General features: G+C 42.9%; 1 protein-coding gene across 1 annotated transcript in view; it reads left to right on the forward strand.

Annotated features, from left to right (window-relative positions):
* The window catches only part of EGLN3 (egl-9 family hypoxia inducible factor 3), a 28,895-nt gene extending 24,957 nt beyond the window's left edge, over positions 1 to 3,938 (forward strand). The window contains exons 4-5 of the mRNA XM_043490221.1: positions 1,273 to 1,346; positions 2,253 to 3,938. Coding sequence (XP_043346156.1) covers positions 1,273 to 1,346; positions 2,253 to 2,284 — 106 coding nt within the window. The 3' untranslated portion in view covers positions 2,285 to 3,938. The remainder of the gene's footprint in view (positions 1 to 1,272; positions 1,347 to 2,252) is intronic.
* The last annotated feature ends 6,881 nt before the right edge of the window (positions 3,939 to 10,819 follow it).

Raw genomic sequence — 10,819 nt, forward strand, 5'->3', positions numbered from 1 at the left:
CCATGGAATTTTCCAGGCAAGAGTACTGGTATAGGTTGCCATATCCTTCTCCAGGAGATCCACCCGACCCAGGGATGGAACCTGCATCTCTTACATCTCCTGCACTGCCAGGCGGATTCTTTCCCGCTATGCCACCTGGGATGCCCAGAAACTCTTGATGTAATCTTAATTTCAGATTCTATCTAATTTGCATCTGTTTTATAGCCAAAGCTGAAAACCACGTGGTATTGGAGCACTGTGGGGTGCAGCCTGAATTGGGAATAACAGTTGGGGGCAAGGAGGAGCAAGGTTGGGTAGAAAAGATAATGACTGAACCTTAACAAGACTAATTAAATTAAAATCACAGGTGTTAAGTGCTTAAGGTTTATGTGTCCCCCTCCAGAAGTGACAGATCTGAGCCCCACACAGAGTTGCCTATGAAATGTCAAATTGGGATGTGCCCTAGGTGAGCAGATAACTACTTCTCCCACCAAAGCCTGTTTGTGGCTTATTAATGGGGTACAGTAATCGGTCCTTGTCATTTGTGCAGAATTTCCTCGTTCTTCCCCAGTTCCTCTATGACTAGGGTCACAGGGGAAACCTTAGCACCACGTGTTGACGGGAAGCGTTTGGAAAAATTCAAGTCCTATAGCAGTTCCAGTAACTACTACTAATAATGAAACAAAGCATTTTGGAAACTCATGCATAAAATTACTCTTGTATAGTCTATCCAATAAATGGGACATAGTAGAAAACTTGACGGTACCAATATCCCATTGCTTCTTTGCCTCAATGTCCAAAACTAAAGAAAAAAGTCAAGGCTTTAACTGTCCTGTCGTTCAATATGTTATTCTTCAAAGTCCTCGTCTCTGTGCTCTCCCCACCAGCTTAGGTCCCTCAGGCTTTAGCTGAATGACTCGATGAATGGTTCGCTTCTAGCCCTTTCTTGTGTAGTTCATCTGGACCTGTTATATTTGTTCAATTGCCTTTCCCCTCCCTGCTAAAGCCTGAGCTCCTTGAGAAAGAGGCTGCTGTATTCACAGGGTGGTTTGAATTCCCACCGCCCAGGATAATGGGTGGTGCATACTTGGAATTCCTTACATGTTTTATTACATTTAAATAGACTTGAAACCAGAGACGTTTATTTTAAATTAAAATTGGGGTGGACTTCTGATAATAGGAAAATTTTTAAATGTTGGCTTTACAAATGTCTGTTATGTGAAATTTTTAGTATTTTTTTTTTTTTGGTCATATTTTTAAACCTCTTTTCTAATATCTGCTTATCTTTCACAGATACGCCATGACTGTTTGGTACTTTGATGCTGAAGAAAGGGCAGAAGCCAAAAAGAAATTCAGGAATTTAACTAGTATGTATTTGATAATTTTCTGTGACTTTTGCTTAAGTCAATCCATGACTTTTAGTTAAGTTTTTTATGTATATGCTAATGTACTCTATTCAGTCTCAGCTATCTATCTATCTCTACACACACACACACACACACACACACACACATATATATATAAATGACATCATGACAGACTTAGTTCTGAAACCCTGGCCTTAGCTCTGCTGAAAAAAATCAGAAAAAAAAATGCAAAGAACATCCCTTGTGAATGCCCACTGACTGTGGGACAGTTTGTAATAGATGGGATATGGTTAACATCTGATCATTAATATTCATCCACCCCTCAAATATAACATTAAATTTTGCCCATGGTTTTGGCACATTACAAAGGAAATACAATGCAACCACCACACTTCATTTATTATATTGGTATGGGAATGTGATTCTCACTATAAAAACCAGGCTCATGTAATATAAACTGAATATGACTTAATGTCTTTCCTGTCCCCTCCAACCAGTATTATAAGGCATATTTTCCCAAAATACATTATATTGAAAGACATGTTATGAATAGTTTGTGAGAAGGTAAATTCCTGGTCCCCAAATGTGGGAATTGTTACATACAGTATCTCTTTCTTGAAGAGTCACTGTGTTTATGGGCATATTAATCAAGAAAAATTAACCTAAGAAATCCTACAGTAAACATGTATGTAACATGTATGTAACATCATGACCTATTTGAACAGTCTCCCTAGCAAATACCAAAGAAAATACATTGTTCTAAGCCCCATCAGGAGGTCCTTTGTTCAGCTTTGTTCTATGAGATGGGAAGCATTTGCTGGAGGTTTTAGGGGTGACATTTGTGACATGAAGTTCATCAGATCTGGCTCCTTAACCTCTTTGTTTTCTTTTCTGTTCCCAACCCAGGGAAAACTGAACCTGCCCTCACTGAGGACTGACCCTGCTCTGAAATCCGCTGGCCTCATTCACTTTTAGTAACAGTTTTTGAATTTGCTTTAAGAGTTGAGATCCAAAGAAGGCCTCTTCTTCAGTGACTCCGTGACAAGGACCCCCCCACCCCAACCCCACTGCTTGCATCATTCAGATCCCTGTCTCGTGTATGGTACTGTGTGTTTCCCTACCAAGACTGCACCTACCTTCAGACACTCTTTTTGCCAGATGAGCTCATTTGCTAACTCCAGAAATACATGCAGACAACCTAGTTGGCCAGCGGTTTAATTGTTAGATTTGGTAATCCTGACTATCAGAGCAAGAACCTGAAAGCACAGGCAAGGGACTGAATCTTACTTGCACTTTATGTACACTTTCTAATTTGAAAGGAGGTGGTTTGCAAAGAAATAAAATGGTGACAGGTGCCACAGAGAGGCATCACTGAAGCCTTAACACAGGAAACAGAAATGTGTGTCATCTGAACAATTTCCAGATGTTCCTAATCCTGGGATATTGGGGTTTCTGGAGAATTATCACAACCTAATGTCATTATTACCTCTAGAACAGGCTGCCGTTATAGTAATCAATTTCTAAGTATCCTGTGGGTAGACACTCCCTTTTCCTGGTCCTGTAACCTGAACTTGCTGCCTCTGCCCCATCTTGCTGAAATACAACTTTCTGATCAAAGATGACACCATTTATTTTCTATTTTCACTTCTTAGATAGAGAACCTAATTCATTAATTATTTTGGTTGCTTTGTTGAAATGAAATTTGAATTTAAATCAAAGGGGAAAAAAATCTTCCTGGTAGTTTAGAGTCAACAACCTCTGCTAATGGTGTCAAAAAACCTGGGTCTGCTGATATACAATAAACGTGTGCATTTTAAACAATTTGAGATTGGAGATGGAGTTGGAAATGTAGGCATTCCTGTTTTTCAGTTTTCCTTTTTAGTGAGCTCACTCTTCTCTAATGAAACAAGAAAATCACAAAAATTAGGCTGTATTCTAAAAAAGGTAATGGAAAATAAAACAAAAAATCCTGGAAAGCTACTTGAGTTCTTCCACATTTTCTGACCCTGGTAGCCTCTTCGACACTTGACTCTCCAGATCTACTGTGGTTGGCAGTGTGGCCAGAATCATGGAATTTGCTAGAATTGTGGGACATCCTCCAGCAGTAAACACAGATTCCAATGCCTCACAAATTCTGTATGGAGCTCCTCTTTTATGAAAGTTACTCTGCATAGTTTTCAATTCCACTTTCATATTTTTAAAACCCCTGTAATTTCTTGCTTGAAAATCCCATGAACATTAAGGGGCCAGAAATATTTTCTTTTGTCACTGACAGGCACATAGACTTTCCAAGAAAGAAGCATATTTTTGTGTGTGTCCGGTTTGGGAAATTTTCCAAATAAGACTTGTTTTCATTCTCACAATTGCTCTATTTTTTTTTTTTTTTCCCCTGTAGTACTCATTACCTTCTACTTACTATGTAAATTATTTATTATATTCATTGTCTGGTATCCTTCCTCTAGAGTATAAGCACAATGAAGACAGGGATTTTGTATTTTTTAATCAATGGAATGTATTCGTGGCACATAAAATAGTGCTTGGCATATAGTAAGGGCTCAGTAAATACTTGTTGAATAAACTCATTCTCCTGCCTTAGTGTTTTAATGGTTTGATTCATTTCCTCCATCTTGGGCAGGAAGGGCTCACTAGCATTTTTGTGCACACACCTTTCTCTTGTTGTTGACATGTAAATTTAGGCTAAAGGTTATAGAAAGCTTTGGTCATAGTGTCCTTTCTTATCTGTTTACCTGTTTGAAGAGGTCATTGACCACAGTGAATCTGAAGACTGAGGAAGATTCTGCCCTTCTATGTCCAGGGACCATGGGAGTAACGTAAGAATAGCTTTAGACAGGACAGACTACATTCCTCCTTCAGAACAGTTTTGAAAAATTTTAGCAAGAGAGAAAGAAACAAAGTTGTTTATTAGGAATTTTATGTTCCCTATAATGGTAGATAAATTTTCTTCCATGATTATTAATGTCATGAGAATGATAATATTCTGAAAGAATATCATATCATTCCAATACTATGTCTTATATCTTTCATTTTAGTTAATATTTTTACTTGCCAAAAGATCAGACCTCATAGGCCTTGCTTGTTCCTTCCAGACAAAGGTCCTATAACCTAATAATCTGTATATCCAATCAATTTTTAGTGCACTGATTTTTTTTCATGGCTGAATTGGAGTCCTGGATAATACAACTAATAGTGACTGCTTTTTGCTCCTCTCTTTGACAGCCCACTTAGAGGAGGACTTAGCCCTGATAAAGAAACATTATTTAGCAAATAATCGGATCAATTTCTTTATATTCCTGGCAATGACATGTTACGTCACCTACATAGTGCAGAGTCTTTGGCAGGAGATTAAATTTTGAACCAAAGATCCAATTTCATGGAAATAAAAAGTCTTACCTAAGTGCATTAAGTAGATCTTCAGTAGAGTAGTTAATACCAATTAGCTGCTGGGCTGTCTGAATCATGAATTATCTACTCAGATATGATTTTATTTTTCTTCTTTACATAACTCAGGATTTTTAGAGGCTGGGTCATTTCTACTTTCTTTCAGTCCCTCGGTCTTGAAATTTCCTGTGATTTAGGAAGCAGTGATGGGAAGTGCCATGCTGAGTCAGCAGTTTGTATAAAATAGGGGTTGGGACATGACAGGTACTTTTATATTTGATCAACTATGAGGACAAGCCCAAGGAACGTTCTTGGTAAAGTTATTTTAAATAAAAATAATACAAAATTGACTTAGCTTCAGTCTTGAATCTTTTGAAGGGCATGAAAAGAATACTGGTTACTGAGGTGGAGAAGGAAATGGCAACCCACTCCAGTGTTCTTGCCTGGAGAACCCCAGGGACGGGGGAGCCTGGTGGGCTGCCGTCTATGGGGTCGCACAGAGTCAGACACGACTGAAGTGATTTAGCAGCAGCAGCAGCAGTGAGGTGGTTGTGTTAGGTAGTTAGAATAGGGAAAAGGAGTCCAGAGTGGTGATGGCTAAAAGACCTGGAAGGGAAAAGCCCGTGAAAATAGAACAAAGGAAGGTCCGAGGACCGGAGTGAGAACCTCAGGTAAAACAAACAACACTCCTGGCTGGCCCAATTTACAGAAGACAGGCTCAGGGACAGAGAAACATATAAAAAGAGGAGCCAAAGCCCTCTCCTCTCTCTCTCTCCTGCACCATGGGGCGCTCTTCTCTTCCCGTCTTTGGGTCGACGTGCCCTCACACCTCGAAGATGGATTTTCCTGCTATCATCTAAATAAAATAGAGCTGTAACACTGATTTATTTAAGAGCTATAACACTGGTCTGTCCAAGACCCAAGGGCTGTGACCCGCCGAGGGGGCTTCAATGTCCGTCACTCCAAATTTTTGTTGTGACAAGACAAAGAACCGAGGAGCATACACTCGCCTGACAGTTGGAAACTATTGTAGAAACAGTGGAAATAGCTCTTTTCATGATGAAGCTGGTTATAGTTGAACTCTTGAATGATACATGCTAGTGTATATTTAAGATCCAATCTGCTTTCAGATCAGTCTATTCCTGTCCAAAAGTGATTTTTAATATGTTACTATCTCTGTGTTGATAGGTTAGGTCCTTTGAGATCCCGGACCTACTATGGCTTATCTTTCTTACGTTTGCAAGGCCAACGTCAAAGAGGTCCAAGTCACGCTGTAGTGCAGCTGGTAGGGTGACGCCTCCTACGCCAACGGCTCTGCTCCAGGCCTGAGCTCCGCGCGCTCACACGTCTGTTCTCTGCAGCCTCTGTCGGCTCTTGCTCTCTTCAGATGAGGAAGCGGTCTCAGAGCAGTCGGGTGGTTTGTCAGGGGCTGCAGTCCAGGGGTTGCCAAGAGTAGGACACGACTGAGCGCCTAACACATGACGTGACATGACATGGGGTGAAGGAGTACTGCACTCAAAGCTTCTAGCTCCTCAGGATTCGCTGTCTTCGGTGTCTCCTCCCTGCAGAGGAGATGCCAGACAAAAGAGCAGGAATGAGCGGAGTTGGGGGAGAGGGAGCTTTAAATGTCCGCTGCTTGATAGCTTCACGTGAGGCTCAGGTTATCCACAAGGTTCTCATGCCCAGCATCCTAAAGGAATGTCAGTTATTCAGAAGAAGCCACATGAGCAGAAAACATCAACGGCATAGATGATGAATTCTCCCTTGTCTTTGCAATGGGATCTTCGCTGCATGCCTCCCAGGATCATGGGGGAAGTTGGGAATATGGGCAACATTGGTCTCTCGGGCTAACCCTGGGTATGAGTTGTGTGGGGCATACCATCCCCTACAGGGCAGAGTTAAGCAGTGTGGATCTTCTGGAAGAGAAAACAGACTGGGACTTCCCGGGTACAATTTGGAAGCCTCCCAGCAGGCCACAGTGCATGCAGTGCGTGGGGACATTTGGACAGTGCCAGGCTGCTATCCTCATGGCCCTAGGTTGATACCCTCTGAGGGGAGGAAAGGAAACCTTTTTTTTTTTTTTTTAACATACCTAACTTTCCAGTTTAGGCTTAAGGCTGAGATGTCAGCGTGGTTCTATTACTGACAGTTCTCTGTCTGATACGTGGAAATCAAGAGAGGAAGCTAGGCTAGGCTCTGTCATCGTAGGGAATTCTCATCATCCCCTCTAAGTGACATTGAGTGGAAATTCAGAAACATTTTTAATTCTCCGAAGCTCTTGGATAGTCTCTTATCTAATCTTTTTGAGGTGCTTGTAGAAGGATGTCATTTTCATTTCTTTAAAACACAGCTCTTTTGCCTATTTAAATACCCTGAAAGACTGTGAGTGTTGAAAAAAGCACCAGATTTCTTTCTTGAATCCTGTTTGTTTGACCTTTGGTAAACTTAGTATTGTACTTAGAAAAGCTTTCCTTGAAGTAGTTGCTGCTTGTGCTCCTGAGTGCTGAGATTTTTCAGAAATTTTATAAAGACCATTTTGTGATTCTTTTTTTAAAGTTAGAGGAACATCTCAGATAGGATGGCTGTTGTGCTTTATTGTCACAGTTTTGCATACAGATTTTAAGAGCAGCTGTGGAATGAAATTCATTATTTGCACTAGGTTATTAAAAATTAATTTCACAGGCAGTCTTTGTTTTGTGCCTATTTCTTGAGGGAAAACGGCACATCCCTTATGATGAATGCCTGGCGGACATAGCGGTAGAAGAGTCGGGACTTCATGTATCATTTGTAATGGGACTTCAGTGGGTGTGTGATAGGCCAGTTTTGAAAAGAGCTGTGGAGCAGCCCAATTTGGTGGCAAATCTCAGAAAAGCTGTTGAGGATAGGGGGTGCTGTGGGGGGTGAAGGGTTGGGGGTGGCATGAGGAGGTGGGTTCCTAGCAGCCAAGGTCTGGCTGCTTGCTGCCAGCTTCCTTCATCCTCACCCAGTTTAAGTATTTACTAACTGGATTTTGAAAAATTCTCTGAGGACAGGGTTACCTGCCATAAAAATGCTGAAAAGTAGGAATTGCCCTAGAGTGTTTTCCAAACACCGATATTTTTCTGAAAAGGTAACAAATGCATGTGGGACGGGGGCAGGGCTGGGGAAAGGAAGCAATCAGTTTTTAAAAAGTACAGAGGGAAAAAAAAGTCTCTCTCCACCCGAGTCAGCCCCTTGGCCAGTTTCTTCTGTGTCCCCGGAGGGTGGCTGCCTCTCCTGGAAGGTCAGCACCTCCTGGAAAGCCCTCCTCCCGCAGGACTGGCACGTTTGCTGGGTCATTTCCTCCTATTTTTATGCTTATTCATCATGTGGCCTGTGTTCGCCTTAACATGCAGTTTTTTTCTCCATCCTCCTGGGGGAAGAGATAACATTCTCAGGACCTAATTCTCATCTGATAAGTTTTATTTTTAACCGACTTCTAATCCTTTCTTCTTATTTTCATGGGCCCCCTGCACTTCTCGGCCTTTTCTGGCTTCCTCAGAAGGGGACAGCAGAACATCAGGGTACCGTGTAGGGTGCCAGGGTTTCTCCCATCTCATCCTGGAGCTGCCACTCGGGGTGCTGGGCACCTGGCTCACTTTCTAATGGCAGGGAGACTTCCCTCTGCACCAAGTCCTGTTCTCACACCTCCTTCTGGGCTGTCTGTAGATTTCCTTCTGTCAGTAAATTAACATGATCTTGAGGAAGGAAACACGCTTTAGAAAACTAGACAGCTGTGACTTGCGGTGATTAACATGGACTGAGTCGCCAATGGCCTTGTGGCCACTTAAGGCTCCCACAGTGTGACCACGTCATGACTTGACAGGATGACTCTTGGATTGAGATGAATGAAAGCAGCCAGGATCCACCCAATCGAAGGGAAAGGTTTATTTGGCTTGGTTTGTTTTTCTGTCCTGAGCCCTCTGGCCCAGGCTTTCCCAGACAAGTATGTTAGCAGTAACTGTGACCTTAGCTACGTAAGCATATATACATTCTTTTTCTTCTTTTTGACTTTTGACCCGACCCCTCCCCAGATATGACTAAATATGGTTATGGCTAAAAGTTTTCCAACTAACACTAAGGGGAAGTGGAAGTTTTGAACCTGGGGAGGGCGATGGAGTTTGCGTTCCCCAGAGAGGGTTGTGCATGGGAATGCTGTCCCAGACTTGAACTTCATGGCCTCCAACTGCAGTTTGTTCTCCATGGACCGGTTGTCTCTCAAGCATCTCTTGGCTCTACCGTGCATTGTGTATACAGTCACTATGCCTTTCTTCTAACCCTGTAATAGGCGCTTAGAAACTAAGCTAAAAAAAAAAAAAGAAAAGATCTGTGATGTAGCTTCGCAGGATAGAAAGACAGTTATCAGAGGATTTAAGAAACAACAAATAAAATAAAACCACTTAATCATGGAGTACCAACCAGGGTCCCGGAAGGAAATGGATGACATTTACAATTAGGATAATTGTAGGAGAGTTAAGTAAAAAGACTTTTCACCAAGGTGGGGAGCAAGTAGGGAAGCCACAAGAGAGAGTGCAGTACCCAGCCTTCCAAAGCAGGGGGTACCACTCCAGACTCTAAGACTTGTAGGCGGGAAAGGGGAGGAAACAGTAACCCTAACAGAGAGGCTTCCTGACAGGAGCTAGGACCTTCACTGCAGGAACCCAGCCAGCCCATGGGACCTTGCAAGAAGGGATCTGGGTAGTTAACACCCCACCTCTGGCTTTTCCCTCGTCAGAGCTGCTGAAATGTACCCTGGGCTAAGCACATCTGTAAGTCACCAGTCAACTGCCCACTGATAGAGGGACATAGGTCTGGTCAGGCTTCTGGGGCTCAAAAGAGGGGCATAACCTAGGGAATGCCGGGGGGTGGGGTAAAACAGATCAACACAACAGCATCCAGAGTTCTTCACGGTCCAGCCCCATCTCCCCGTCGTAGCCTATCCCTCACTACACCAGGACTTTTCTGTTTTTGAAACAAGTCAAGTCTGCCTCTGCCTCAGGGCCTTTGCACTTTTTCCTTCTGCCTAGAGTGGTCTGCTCCCACCCATCTGCGTGGATAATGGTGGGTCATTTAGATCCTGGCTTCCTGAAGAGCATCTCCACTCTTAGTATTCCCCCACCTCACCTTCCAGTCATGCTATTTCACAGTCTAGTTTTATTTTTACATGGAAGAGAGTAGTGGAACAGTTTTAACTTAAAATGTCAATGCTTACTGGAAATTTTTTTCTTTGCAATGATTTAAGCTTAAGATGAAAACCAGATATCAACTTTCAAATACCCAGGGGGTACTTATTTTTACGAAAGTTGCCTGAAGGTGTGGAAAAATGTTTGGACATCACTGAGAGAGCCTGAATGCTCTCGGGGGCTGTTTGAAGGAGTGAGCGGCCCTTTTCCTCTACTGGAGGCTGTGTGCCTGTGCCTTTTATCACAGCTACCACACTGTGTGTGTGTTAGTCGTTAAGTTGAATCTGACTCTTTGCGACCCCACGGACTGTAGCTTGCCAGGCTCCTCTGTCCATGGAATTCTCCAGGCAAGAATAACGGAGTGGGGTTGCCATTCCCTTCTCCGGGGGAATCTTCCTGACCCAGGGATTGAACTCCAGTCTCCTGCATTGCAAGCAGACTCTACCGTCTGAGCCTTTAGAGAGAGAATGTGAATTAGCACGAGTCAGGAGGTAGCCAGCAGCGCTATATTTCTTTATTTACAGGGACCTACAAAGTCTCCCCCAAGAGCTTCAGAGAGAGATTTTCTTCCTTCTCTGCTGGCTACATCCTGACTCATGCTAACTCAAGTCGATACACAGCAACCCCGAATCTGAAGAGACTACTTTGGCTCCACCTATGGACTTGGTTTGCATGCCAGACCAGGGGCGATTCCCTTGTCTTTCTGAAGGGCCACACCCCACTCTTCTCGGGCCCCATCGAGCAGGGAGTGAGGCTTGCAGAGCCAAGTCTGGATGGGAGCAATTTGAAAACTATGCCACCCTGATAATTTATAGTGAACTTTTAAGGCATCATTTCATTTAGGGAAGGGTGTGAAGCCATTCTCCATGGCCT

The sequence above is a fragment of the Cervus canadensis genome, chromosome 17 (assembly GCF_019320065.1).
Source record: "Cervus canadensis isolate Bull #8, Minnesota chromosome 17, ASM1932006v1, whole genome shotgun sequence".
NCBI classification, from domain to species: Eukaryota; Metazoa; Chordata; class Mammalia; order Artiodactyla; family Cervidae; genus Cervus; species Cervus canadensis.